The 14,360-nt window shown below is 47.1% G+C and overlaps 1 protein-coding gene across 4 annotated transcripts in view; it reads right to left on the reverse strand.

Moving 5' to 3' along the window:
- Positions 1-14,360, reverse strand: part of DPP6 (dipeptidyl peptidase like 6) — a 1,138,230-nt gene that overhangs the window by 576,279 nt on the left and 547,591 nt on the right. Inside the window, exon 1 of one of the 4 annotated variants that reach the window (XM_064368731.1) lies at positions 8,510-8,898. The exons of the other annotated variants lie outside the window; for them this stretch is intronic. Coding sequence (XP_064224801.1) covers positions 8,510-8,566 — 57 coding nt within the window. The 5' untranslated portion in view covers positions 8,567-8,898. Of the gene's footprint in view, positions 1-8,509; positions 8,899-14,360 lie in introns of those variants that run through there. 4 annotated transcript variants of the gene reach the window in all.

Consider the following 14,360-nt stretch of genomic DNA (forward strand, 5'->3'; position numbering starts at 1 on the left):
ATGCCTAGCTTAAATAATCACATTCACAAAATAAAATCCTGATGTCCAAGTCACTCCTCTGGCTTTACCTATTTCACAAACACCAGTTCCCTTAAGCAGTAGCCCCTTGTGCCAAGCTCAGACTTCGTACCTCCCTTCTAGAAATTTACGAGCCCTTTGCTCTCTTCCATTGCATGCTTTCAAAACACTTTCATATATAGCTCCTGTTTCTGTTTCCCCAAACCATCTCCGTGTGCCCTTGCAGACACGTCCTGCCTTCCTCCAGCAGACCGCTGGCTGCCCTTTGGGTCCAGGCACCCTGGCTGGGGACTCTTCTGCTCTCTCCTGACCTTAAGCTATTCCCATCCAGCTCTCCTTTCCCTCTACCTTATGTCTCCCATTACTATTTATCAAAATAAAAGATCTTCCTTGGATGCAACATCTGTCTAATAAGTGGATGGGGTATTAGGCAAACTATTAAAATTAAAAATAGGTTTCCTTCCCTCTCCCATGCAGAGGCCTGATGTGATACACATACTTAGTGTCATCATCTTGGAATTCCCACAGTGAATGCTATAACAACTTCAAATATTCTAAGAAGAATGAAGAATTTCAAGAATCACTGCTTGAAAATAATTTTTTCATTAATTTGAAAACACACATCACTACTATTCAAGACCATCTCTGTTGCATATTATTTCCAAAAGACAAAACATGGAATATATTTTGAATATTTTTCAGTTGTGATGTTACATCTTGTTTGTGGGTAGCATCTTCAAAGGGTTGAACCAATCCTTTTAAGAGGATGAATTCCCATTATGTCCAAGAGAAATCATATGAGCACATCCGGAAGACTGACTTTGACCTTTTACAGTGTTTTGAGAGAGTCCTACCATCATCACGGTGTTCCTGTTTTTTTTTTTTTTTTTTGAGACGGAGTTTCGCTCTTGATACCCAGGCTGGAGTGCAATGGCGCGATCTCGGCTCACCGCAACCTCCGCCTCCTGGGTTCAGGCAATTCTCCTGCCTCAGCCTCCTGAGTAGCTGGGATTACAGGCACGCGCCACCGTGCCCAGCTAATTTTTTGTATTAGTAGAGACGGGGTTTCACCATGTTGACCAGGATGGTCTCGATCTCTTGACCTCGTGATCCACCCGCCTCGGCCTCCCAAAGTGCTGGGATTACAGGCTTGAGCCACCGCGCCCGGCCGGTGTTCCTGTTTTAATCAGCACATCTGGCCTCTCTCCCATCCCTGCACCCCCCACACACAGGCACACATACAGATACTTTTTAGAAGCCTGTGTTCCAAATTAATAACTTGGCAGCTTGAGATGATGCTCGAGTCTCATGCAGTTTCACACTGGGAAAAGCAGTTTTTCTTGAATTCTGGCAGGGCAAGTTAAATATCTTAAAAAATTGATCAGATACTAATAAAGGAATAATATATAAATTGTCACTAAAAATTTGAGGAGTAAGACTTTATTACATCAGCAACGTGCAGCCATCGGTGGAGGGCTGCATGCAGGACCCCAGCCACCAGGATCAAAGGGACCCACAACGCTGACTCCACACACGTGTGTATCATGGCAATTTTTCCTAAGAAGGAAGAGCTGCATATTTCAACACTATTACCATAAAATCCTCCAGGATTTGAAAGCAGCAATGGGATCTGTAATCTGGTATTTGCCTGATATGAGACCAGCTCTGATATGAACACAAAATGAACAGGTACCTCCAGGATGCGCACAGCCTATCGGTATTTAAGGGGTGCCAAGACTGTCCCCACTGTGACCTCACCTTAATTTTTCCTTAACGATGTGACTAAATATTTTTTCTTCCATTTGGTCTCGCCACAACGTTATACCTAAAATTTCCACCATTAATAATTCCATTGGGTTTTTATCACCAATAGCTGCTGTTGAAATTACAAATGCTCTCAGGAAGGTAATGCATGACACCCGCCTTACACTTTTTGGCTTTTAATGATTGGACTTGTCTCAGTCATTGAGCAAGGCCCAGGTGGAGCAGCACGTGGGGCAGTTTTGACAGAAAGAGTCAAGTATGAGCAAACAGTGCTAAACCATGCAGAGATTAAAGGCCTACCTGGGACGTGGCAGTAAAGAGTCTTGAAAGGGGCTAGGCTCGGTGGCTTATGCCTGTAATCCCAGCACTTTGGGAGGCTGAGGCAGGCGGATCATGAGGTCAAGAGATTGAGACCATCCTGGCCAATATGGTGAAACCCCAACTATACTAAAAATACAAAAATTAGCCAGGCATGGTGGCCAGATTACATGGTGCTGTAATCCCAGCTACTCAGTAGTCTGAGGCAGGAGAATCGCTTGAACCCGGGAGGTGGAGGCTGCGGTGAGCCAAGATTGCACCACTGCACTCCAGCCTGAGTGACAGAGTGAGACTCTATTCAATCACTCGATCGATCAATCAATCAATAATAAAAGGGTCCTGAAAGGCCAACAACCAATAGGGATGGGAACAGGATGGAGAATAAACTTTCTGGATTTGATCACTCTGCCTGGGCTGTGTATGTTGATACTCTCCACTCCCCACTTCAAGAAACATACTCTATCAAAGTTAGGAAAGACTTTAGGACATCAACCACATGCAGAACAGGATCGTGATTTACGTCCCACCCAGATTTTCTCTTTTTTGGAGACGTGGTTTCACTCCATCGTCCAGGCTGGAGTTCAGTGGTATGATCACAGCTCACTGCAACCTCGACCTCCCTGGGCTCAGGTGATTCTCCTACCTCAGCCTCCCGAGTAGCTGGGACAACGGACGTGTACCACCACCATGTCTGGCTAATTTTTCTATTTTTTGTAGACACGAAGCTTCACCATGTTGCCCAGGCTGGTCTCAAACTCCTAAGCTCAAGTCATCCTTCCTCCTCAGCCTCCCAAAGTGCTGGGATTGCAGGCGTGAGCCACCACACCCGGCACCCCGTGCAAACTGACATGGTTACCTAGTCCCATGATTTAAGGCTATGGGGTAACCAAACCTACATCTTCAAATAACACCATTTTAGTTCATTTTGTTTATCCAAACAGTGTCTGAAACAAGATGATACATCCTCTACCTGTCCGATCTTTTATAAGCAAGGACATCAAACAACCACTGATCTCTCAAATCTTATACAGAATCACTTTCTCCCCAAATTAGACTCTCTTCCTCAGTTTTTAGAACTCTAGATCCACAGACTCACTCTGCCTCTCTTGCTCAATGACAGAGGGTGAACAATGCCTACTGCAAAACCAGATTAGTTAGTGCCAAACACAGGCACAGCTTGTTTCCATCAAAGATCATAACTCTACAATTCCCAGTGAGGCTGAGATGGTGACTGTTGGTTACTATAAGCGATCAGCATCTTAACACTTTCCACGTGCACACTGGAGCCAAGATGTTTTGGTGAAGGTTAATGCACCCTCCGGCCCTCAGGTGTTCTCCATGCAGCATTTGATGGTCATGACTACACCTGCCCTGGTAACCTCAGTATCGAGAATGAGGGGCAGGATTTGGTTTAACAGAATGTCAGAATAAAATAACACAATGCATTTAATGCACAGAGAGAGCATTTAAAAAAAAAAATACACTGTTTCCATTGTTTTGAATTTGGGTTGCACCAAAAGCCAACCTGGGTATCATTTGTCCTTGCCCACCTCCAAGTACTGCCTTTGCTCCCGACTGTCTGGACTTTGATTTGGTGTAAGAAATGGCACCTGCTGAACCGCAGCTTTTAGTAGGTTGGTGATATGAATCCTAAAAGATTGGGAAAAGCCTGTCGTTTCTCAGGGCAGAACTTATGCTGGCTTCAAGCTAGTTGCTTTCTTGCTGCCTCATCATGTTATTATCTTAGGTGATAAAAAGAGACATCCCTCCTCTGAGGATGGCACTGCACCAGCTAAGCTCTTTCCCCTCCCCCAAGACTCCATGCTGCTCCCTGTCAGCTCAAGGACCCACTCTGGTGTTCCCACCAGGGAGCTCTGGTTCTGGACCTGCTTTCTCTAGGATATCCAAGACTTCTGAGTTCTCCCCTCAAATCCTCCACACATCGGCCTAGTTTGAAGCCCAACTCCATCCTTCTTTCTCCTGGCTCTGGAAGTTCGTGAGTCCTAGATGTATTTCTACACAATCCTAAGAACCTGGTGTTTCTATTCTTTGTATTCTTTGGCAAGTTTTCCTCCAAGTTTTCTTTTATCCAGAGAGTCTTAGATAACGTAGACCATGCACAGACGGAATTTACGTGAGTACGGCTGCTGCATCCAACGTCCCGGTGAACTGTGAAAGTCCGACCAATGCCACCCGATGCCCTTTCTGAACTGCGAAAGGACCACCTTCCCTATTGGGACTTATCAATAGTCACGTGTACTTCCTAATATCGAAGATTGTTTTTCTGTTACTTCTTTTTTTTCCTGTTACCACATTTATCTTAAATATGGATGTCTCACATTGCCTTTTCCTTTTAATGTGGTTACATAAAAAATTTAACTCTCATAATGGTCAAAGCCAGATCCCTTTCAGTATCTACTGCAGGAAGCAAACAGCAGTGGACAAGAACATTGGAAATCCTCTCACAGAGCCATTACCTATGTGCCCTTCTGGGGGGCCACCTAACCTCTCTCAAAATTCACCTGCATTTTAATGTCCACTCTATGGAATCTGTTGTTTATAAAATTCTACTCATTTCAAAAAAAGTTATTCTGTAATGGTATTATTATATATGCTCAGACAGATAATTTAACCCATCAGTTAATACTAGGTCCTGGGGCTCATCATTTAATAGAAGGGCAGACACATTGGGGGTTATCTATTAGGATTTGTGCAACTTGCAGAAAACAGAAGCAACAAAATCAGCAGTCACGTCTAGAAGGTGTGATGAGAACTGCTGATTTTCAGCTCTAAGGAAGTTAAAGATGTGACTGAACTTAACATATAACCAAAGATCCAAGTCAGCCAATGGAATTAAAAGCTATTTCCATGTGAGGGGGCTTTTGTGGAGACTTTTTAAGGAAAGGCATATTCTCACACATCTGTGAGCTTCCTGAGCACAAGAGCATGAGCTAGGACTCAGGCGTACATTTCCAACTCTGATTTTGTGACACGTGAGGTGTGTATGTGTGTGGCTGTTCATGTGTGTGCATGTGTGGCTGTGCATGTATGTAATGTGTGCATACACATCCACACACATACATGCTCATGCACAGAACATGCATTTTGCTCAAATATCAAGCAGAGATAAAAACTTTGAGCAAAAATGTGTCCTGGCTCATTGCAAGCAGATGGAATTAATTTTTGTGTCTTCTCTTAATAGCATTACTGATCACTGCTTTTTCATTTTAAATCATTTGAAATGGAGATAGTATGTACTAAAATAAATTTGTACTTTTATTTATGTTAAGGGAAAAACCCCGTAATTTGGTTTTCTAAGGAAGAGTTTCGTTTGCTTGTGAGAGTATAGTAAATCGAAGCCAACCCCGCCTCAGCGTTTTTTCTGGGTCCCTCCCCAGGCTTCACTCTGTGCAGGAGCGGAGATCAGGTGCAGCCAGTGCTAATGGCATTTTCACCGAGGAGTCTCAGTATTACCTGATTGGCTTCAGAGCCAAAGGACTAACTCAGTTCATTCAGATTCATGTATATGTTGCTTCCAAATATCTCTGGGTTCGCAATACTTCATTTAAAAATAAACTTTAGCATCTCCAAAGAGAAAGAGAAATGGTCCCGTAGAAGCCAATTCTCCTTGTTACTCTGGCTCGTTTATTTAGTATCCTTTAAAAAACAAACCAAAAATCCCAAAATGCTATTTACATATTTATCTATTTTTAGCACATTTCTTAGCAAAGTGGGAAAAAAATCTGCAACTAATAGGTGAAATCATTTGGTTTAATTTTTTTTTTCTAACTTCCCCCTTAATTTGTGGCCATTCTCGGCACGCAAAAGTCAATTCCACCCACTATCCATATGCCTGGCTTCCAACTACCAAGGCTGGTACAGAAACTCACTTTCCTCTGTTCACTTGCTACGAAGTAATGCGTAGTCTATCGCAGTGGCCAAACAGCTGTACAGGATGCTGGAGACAGCATCAGGCTCCATTCAATCCCAGTTCTCTGATTAATGCCTCACAAGATGAGGATGTGAGGTGCACTGAGTTTCTCCTAAGAATCAACACTTGGCGATTTGGAGGCAGTCATTGAGTTAGTACAGTTTAATGATCCCCTGCTTCAAAACCAAACCACAAAGCAGCAATCCTCTCTTCCTCACTCGCAGAGAACTTAAAAAAATTAAAAAGGAACATCTTCCTTTTTCCTGGTCTCCCTACACATTCCTCCAGCCTGGGAATACAGGTATCCCAAAAGTTTCATTAGCAGTAAGAAAATAATAAAGAAGAATGGAGAACTCATTAAGAGTTCTGGAGTCTAAGCTCACACAACAGTTTTAATGCCTTTGAAAAATTATATACAGTGCAGGGATAAGAGACAGTCTTTAGGGATTTTATTTTAGTATGTTATTTACCTCTTTATGTTCTAAGCAGTTTGTTAAGACCCTAGCTAAGGTATCCTCGAGGTATACGTATTTTAAATGTGGGGTCGTCTTCCTCCGTCCCATCTGGCTTATCTTATCCGTGTTGTTCCCCTCTTCATCTTACTTCACAGGGTGGGGTCTGTTAATTTTTCAGGGTCAAAGTGACAACCCTCTGAGTAGGGAGGAAAAGGAACTTCCCAACTGCATGGGATGAGGACAGCTGTGGCCATGGCTGCCTCTGGTCTTCAGTTTTATACCAGTTAAGCCTTCTCCAACGAACGGGTTCAAGGACATGAAATTTCCAGTGATAAAAAGGTAAAAAATCAAACCGAGAGCTCACAGGTCCTCCAAAACCCAAGCTGCAATTCACTACTCCCGCTCTCCTGGGATGCTAAGGTATCAGGCAAAGTAAGAGCAAATTCGTACCGGAAACAAGGGATTTCTTTTACATAACGCAGATTGGGCTTCTGACTCCCAATCCTTGGGTGCCGACCTACGAACAGCAAGGGACTCTTTGATCATTGTTACTTCTCTGGCATGGTCAGGGACGCTCCCTGAGTCCTCATGCAAGCCTGAATGCCCAGCACACCCTTCCTTCATAACTAATGAGGGAGAGCTGTAGTAAAAAGAAACCCAGTTAATTACAGAATGCTAATTTAGTGTGGAAATAGTTCCTTATCGAGCAAATATTCTGTAGAATTATTGAAAGGAGGGAGGTTTGTCTATTTTGAACCTGTCCAGCTATATGAGCACTGTCACTGACTCTAAGAATTTTTAGATGTCCATATCTACAGAATCTTCTAACCAGATGAAATAAAACTTCATTTAACTTTTTTAGATAATGAAGATGATGATACTAATAAAATGGCCCCCCTTTTACCGATAAATGGGCTTTGGGAAATGACCCCCAGAAGAGAAATGACCCCAGTAAATACAGATCCAAAGTCGTCTGCATGTATGTCTCTGAAGCGTTGGCGTGGAATTCTGTCGCACAATGTGCTGAGGTGGCTCTTCACCTTCCTGAACTCTAGAGAGGTCCCCTATCTTTGCCCCAGTCCTAGCAAATGAGATCCAACAGCAACCCTAAAATAAATAGGAGAAACCAGCTTATGCTGTCGAGTTACCACGCTTGAGCAAACTGCTTTGCAAATCCATCGGTGTCTCCCAGGATCTATTTTAACGATCTGCCTGAGGTGAACTGAGCAATGATTAAAAGACAAGAACCCTCAAGATCTTCTAAGAGGGGAATTATGATGTCTACACGCGTGGCGAAGCGGCTGGCTGATTCACCTTTCCTCCCTCACCCCTGGAGCCTCTGCAGACCGTGGCCTCCTCAAGACAAGGCGAGTGGCCGCCCTGTGCCATGTGGAACCCATTCAGCCTTCCTAGTCCACAGCCAGCCCTTTAACCCTCCTCCTTCTCAGGTGAGTCCACCTTCGTGCCCCCACCATCCACCCTTCGGCTTTTCTAGCAGGGACAGTTTGCTCTTGAGGGAAGGAGGAGGAAAGGGCCACGAGGTATCTAAAGAAAAGTCCTTTCAACATAGCTCATTTTCTTTTGACTTGTCTTAGAACCAAAGCCGAGTCCTGTTGGAGGGTCAGAATACGCTGATTTTTTTGGTTACCCCGCTCTTCCTCCAAGTTACAAAGTACTAGTTGGGAACCTTCCCAGGGAACACGTTACATGGGCGGCTCTGTAGAGGGAGGCCTTTGTCCAGAGGTGCTTCATATCAAGTTTACCTTGACAGAGGCTCCCCGCGCCTGCACCTGAATCATCAAGCCAGGGAGAGGAGAGCGGCAGACTCCAGCAGCACCCAGCACTTTGTGTCTCCTCCCAGCTTGGTGGCTCAGGGGGCCACAGTCATAAGCAGTCCAAAATGCGAAATTCTTCAAGAAATGCATGTCCTCCCTCTCTCTCTGTCTCTCTCACGCACACACATATGCATGCATGCAGACACCCGCGCGCACACACACACACGGACCCCCGAAAGCAGCATTACCTGCTCCTGCTGCTGCACGGATTTCCCCGAAGCGCTCGGCTCCTTGGCCGTGGTCATGGTGCGTCCGGGCGCTTCCCAGCACCGGGGCAGGTGGGGTCTGACGGCGAGTTGGGAGCCACCAGGGTCCGAGCGGTAAGGTGAGGAGGAGTGTGGTTTTAGTCCATACTTCCGAAAATCACAAGGCTATTTTGGGGAGGGTGGAGGGGGAGGGTGGGCAGACAAGCCGAGTTTGCTCTTTAAACGCGAACAGCAGCGAGAGGATCCGAGGGAGGAAGCTGCCGCTGCTTAGCGGGGCTTCTCCAATTAGCAACAGCCTCTGCAATCGCCACAGAAACAATGATAACTGCTTAGCAACCGGCAAGTGGCGGCTGGGTGCAGGAAGGGGACCCAGCGATGCGCGCCGCCTCCCCGCCCGCCTCCCGGCCCGGCGCGCACGGCGCATGCTCCGGCCGCCCGCTCGGCGGGGCTGGGGCCGGTGCCGGGGGAGGGGCTGGGGAGGGGGCCGGGGCCGGGGCCGGGGGAGGGGCCGGGGAGGGGGCCGGGGCCGGGGCCGCCACTGCCCAGGACACGCCGCGCCCGCAGCCGCAGCCTCGGTCACCGCATCCATCAGGGCCCCTCGCCGCGCCCGGGTGTCGGAGCCTGAGGCCCCCGCATCAGGGCGCATCCGACCCCGCGCCTACCGGGGCCGGGGGCAGGGGTGGCCCCAGGAGGGATGCTCTTTGTTTTTTCTTGCTGCAAAGTGTCTGATGGGTGTTTGAGAAGGAAGGGGTCTGGGAGCACGGGAGGCAGGCAGCGTTTCTGTTTGCCCAGTGGGTTTGGCAGGGACACTGGTTGTTGAAATCTTGGCCTTTTATTTTCCTTAAAATTCAGAAAACTTAATGCTCCATCGTTAGAGTCAAAGAATCTACATTTCTCTAAGAAAATCAACCAGGACCTCAAGGGTGTTTGTCCTTTAAAAGAAAGACAGGAAGAAAAAAAAAAAAAACTCAAGCCAGTCAGTCTGATGACCTTACAGAAACATGAGGGCTCCCCACTGTGTCCTGAGCTCAAGGAGAAAGAGACAAAGCAGGAGTTGCCTGTCTGGCCCTCCCTGCCTGACCCACGTGCCCTGGCGCCTGCCAGGCTCCCTGCACCTGAGCAGACAGTTAGTGGGTAGCGGGGAAATGCAGGTGGCAACTCTAAGGAGCGTGCAATTAGCCAGTCATTTGCAGGTGGGAGTTTCTCCCGGCCCTCCAGAAGCTCAGCACTCAGTGCCCAGAGCCTGGCACTGCTCCTCTGAAGTCCCAGCCAGCGTGTGGCCAAGCTCTCTGTTGATGCTTTTCCCACTCCTGGTCTAGAACCCCTACTTTCACCCACTGGCTCTTGGTCACAGGCATTCACTGGCCTAAGAGTTTAGCCATTTGTATATACCAGGAACTCTCAATAATAAAGTCCTTCAGGCCAGTGCCTGAATTGATTGCTCTAGTGTTTGCACCTCTGTGACGCCCAATATAGTTCCTTACAGAAAAGAGGCCAACTAGACATGTTTCCATTTAAAAGGGGTTGAAGATTTCCCCTTGTTCAGCCCCTTTCCAATGCCCAGCTCTGCTTCCCACCCCATCATTTTACAAAAACAAACCAACCAGCAAAACGCAAGGCACTGTGTGCTTCTTTGGAATTGATGGCTGAATCCAAATCATGGCAGAGTGGCTGGTCGCCTCGACTGTGGCCTGAACTTCATGCTGGTCTGAGTACTTATTTGGCACAGACTACGACATCTGGGTGGATGGCTGGTAGCTTGCATGGTTCAGCTGGGAGTAAAGAAATGACAACCCCTGTGAAACGCTTGCCACATGGTATGGGTGTGTGCTCTTCCTTGTTTGCATGGGTTTAGACTCCTGCATGGGACAGGGAGGTCCAGGGGTGGGTACAGCAGTGGTATCAATTTCCAGCTTGTCTGTATGACCCTGCCTACTGGGATGCTAGGAACCTAAGTTCTCATCAGTGTTGGCAGGAGGGACTGGGCCAGGCCAAGCAAGGTTGGCAGGCCCTCAGAGGGTCTTCCTACAGTCACAGGTTCTTCAGTGGAAGGTCCCTTCCTGGTTACACCTCTGGCCCCAGGAGCCACTGCAGTGTGAGGTCCCCAAGAAAACTTGTCACGGAGGCCCCAGCAGTCAAGTAAACGGGCTCAGAAGGAAGGGCTGTGTAGCCGGGTGAGCACTCTCCCCTCACACACCTGAAATGCAGTTGACCCCTGGAGGACCTCAGTCATAGGGGAAACCACAGCACCTGCCTTAAAGTAGATCTGGCCGGGTGCAGTGGCAACTGCCTGTAATCCCAACACTTTGGGAGGCCGAGGCGGGCACATCACCTGAGGTTGGGAGTTCGAGACCAGTCTGGCTAACATGGAGAAAACCCATTTCTGCTAAAAACAAAAACAAAATTAGCTGGGTGTGGTGGCACATGGCACATGCCTATAATCCCAGCTACTCGGGAGGCTAAGGCAGGAGAATCCCTTGAACTGGGAGGTTGCGGTAAGCTGAGATTGTGCCATTGCACTGCAGCCTGGGCAACAAGAGTGAAACTCTGTCTCCAAAAAAAGCAAAAAGTAGATCTCTACAGTTTCAGCCTCAGAGTTGCTCAGGACCTCAGATTACCCCGTCCTCCCGATACCCCTCTTAAACCTAAAACCCCAGGAGTGGGTCAAATGTTGAGCCCGCATCTGTTCACATCTCTGGAAGGACTAGTTGCTCACCCACTGAGGCCTTGGGCTCAACCCAGGAGTGATACCAGGAGGCAGACAGCAGATGAGAAGGTTTCCTTCACTGATTCCAGGGCCCCTGACCTACACCCTAAACCGAGGAGTGGTACCTCGGGGATGATCAGCCATGCGTGGTGGGGAATCCATGTGGGTGGGTCCCATTTTACCTCTCAGTAAAGAGCTTAAAATATTTTTTACACCTAAACCAATATGGATAGAGGGCAAAGTTTGTGGATATTTGTAAGGTGATACATGATCCTTCAAAGGAACGTCCTGCTGGGGTCAGATTGCTTGGACTTTGACCAGCCAGGCCCCACGGGCTCCCCGCCTCCCTCACTCATCTACTCTGCCATTCACTCATCTGTCATCAGGAGCCTCCAGGTGGGGAAGTTCAGGAATTGCCGATGGAGAACCAGGCCAGGTTGTGCCACTCAGTATCTTTTCTTGGAACTTTCTGGTACTAGCTTCTCAGCTGCCCACCTTTTTACATACTTGACTTTGACTGTTTTTAAAAACAAAAGAGCGGGATATCCTGCCATTTGCAACAGCATGGATGAACCTGGAGGAAAGGTGCCAAGAGAAACGAGCCAGGCACAGAAGAACAAATGCTGCATGGTTCCACTTCTATGAGGCATCTAAAGCAGCCGGATTCATGGAGGCAAAAGGAACAGGGCAGTGGTTGCCTAGGACTGGTAGGAGGGGGAGGTGTGGAGTTGCTAATTAAAAGGCATCAAGTCTCAATTAGGTGAGACGAATAAGCTCGACAGCTCTGTACAACCTGGTACCTACAGATAACTTGCACACTAAAAATCTGTTAAGAGGGTCGATCTCCTATTAATTGTTCTTACTACAATGAAATAGGACTGCCTTTATTCATATTTTAAAATTAATCAGTATCCCTCCAGAGAACACGGTACTTAAGTTTATCCTCTCAAGCTAAAGGTGATTGCTTATTACCGCAAATACAGACAGGCCTGTCTTTCATTGGAGATCAAAACTAAATCCACCTGGACATCATCAGTGCCATCATCTAGCGCTCCTTGGTCAAAGAGAAGGTTAACAACTGGCAGATACAGGACGTGTTACCCCCTGAAGCTGTACAGACCAAGAGAAAATACAAGACTTTACAGATACATTTCTAGAAAGCAGCATCTATAAATACGGTTTTCAGTAACGACAGACTGCAGGGAAAGCAACTCGGAGAAGAGTTTAGGATGAATCTAGTAGGGCCAAGGGTGCAGAAAAAGAACCACTGCCTTCCTTTCCTGGTGTCTGACACAGAAGAGGTGCTCAGTGAATCCTGACTTGGCATCAGACATACTTAGCAAAGAAAGACACTAAATGCTCATCTGCCCTTAAAAGTAACAATGACAATGGCCAAGCTACCTGCAGCAGTATAAGTGCTGGATGGCTAATATCTGCCCTCACACCCCCAGCAACTCTATGAGGCAGACCGTTATTTCCCTCATTTTACAAGTGAGGAAATTGATATTCAGAAAATTTACTATGAAACCCAAGGTCACTCAGAGTCAGTAACCCAAAGCAGAGCTTGAACTTCCCCAGTCTAGACCCGTCACCACCATGTAACATTACCTGTGTGTGTCTGTGTCCTAATCTCTCTTCTTATAAGGACATCAGCCATATTAGATTAGGGTCCCCCCACAGGACCTCATTTTAACTTGATTTACCCCTTTAAAGACCATATCTCCAAGTATAATCACATTCTGAAGCACTGGGTGTTAAGACTTCAACAAGTGGATTTTTGGAGGACACAACAGCCCATAACAATGATTACTATCCCCATTTCACTTATGAGGGAAGCGAGGCTTGAAATGATAAGAAACTCTTCCAAGTTCACAGTCAGCAGAAAATGGCAGAGTTGGCATCCATATCCAAATGTTTGATCCAAACCCTTGCCCCAACCCCACACACACATACACACATCCTGTGTCTCTTCAGACCCTTCCAAAGTGCTTGGGTGGGAGAGCCAGCCCCAGATTCTCCAAACAAGATTAAGACGTCTCAAGTCATGTCTGTCTACTCCAGCTTCTGCTAAGAAACAGGCAGCTCACGGGGGTCTTGCTATGACCTTAACTCTGGGCCAGTGCCTCCCTTTGTGTCTAGGAAGAGTCCAATTTGATGGAGCACAAGTACTTTGCAAGGAGCAACTTGGAGAAAGTGCTGTTGTGCCTCCCTAGTGAAGGCTCCTCGTGTCTGTGACTAAAAGCACTTCCTAAGTACTCTCATGGCAGCCAATAAACACACGTAGCAAAGAATGCACCAGGGCTTGATGTTCAGTCAAGACAGCTCTTCTCTGTGCTCACGGGGCATGGGTACCTCACGGAGCCTGGCGGAGCATGGTGGCAGGCCCAACTGCCAACCAGGAACTCCGGCAGCCACTTGTCTTGCCATGCTATTTACCTCCCACTCCCAGGGGCACTTTTGCCCAATGCTATCAGCACTCTCAGATACCTGCAAGCAGCCTCACAGATGGATTTGAGGGGCAATCAGTCCTATGCAGGTGCACCTGAAGACAGGCTTTTTCACTTGGGAAAGCCAATCCAGCCTTAGCCACTCTATCCCCTCCAGATGTGTCTGAGTGGGGCTGCTGGCAGAGGCACAGCTAATTAGGTTTGTGTGTAGCCGTGCAGGCCTGCATCCCCCTGTAGCCTGAGGCCATGTCTCACTCTTCTGATTTACACTCACCTTGCCCCAAGTAGCCAATCAGCTGCAGTGGCTTTGTTTTAAGTATCGTTTCATCAGCAAGTGTTTATCCAGGACCTACTATGTGCAGTCAAAACCCCCTATAAGAAACAGGCATGCCGGCTGATTGGCTGCAGGAAAGTAGAGATCAAAATGTCTTTAAAGGGTGAGCTGTGATGATTTTGGATTGTAAGTCTTTACCAACTGCGAGTAACTTACAGTTCCCTAAAAATAAAAATGAATGTGGAGCAGCAGGGTACGCTTCTTCTGGAGTCATGCCAGGATCCAAAGAAACTAGTTGGAAAAAAAAAAAAAAACAAACTTTTTTTTTTCAACATATACTAACAAACACTGAAAAAGATCAAGGCAGGGGGTGGGACTGCGGGTGAGTTTTCTAGCCTGAGGGCC

Source organism: Aotus nancymaae, unplaced genomic scaffold (assembly GCF_030222135.1).
Source record: "Aotus nancymaae isolate 86718 unplaced genomic scaffold, 86718_ANA_hifiasm-v0.15.2.pri h1tg000002l, whole genome shotgun sequence".
NCBI classification, from domain to species: Eukaryota; Metazoa; Chordata; class Mammalia; order Primates; family Aotidae; genus Aotus; species Aotus nancymaae.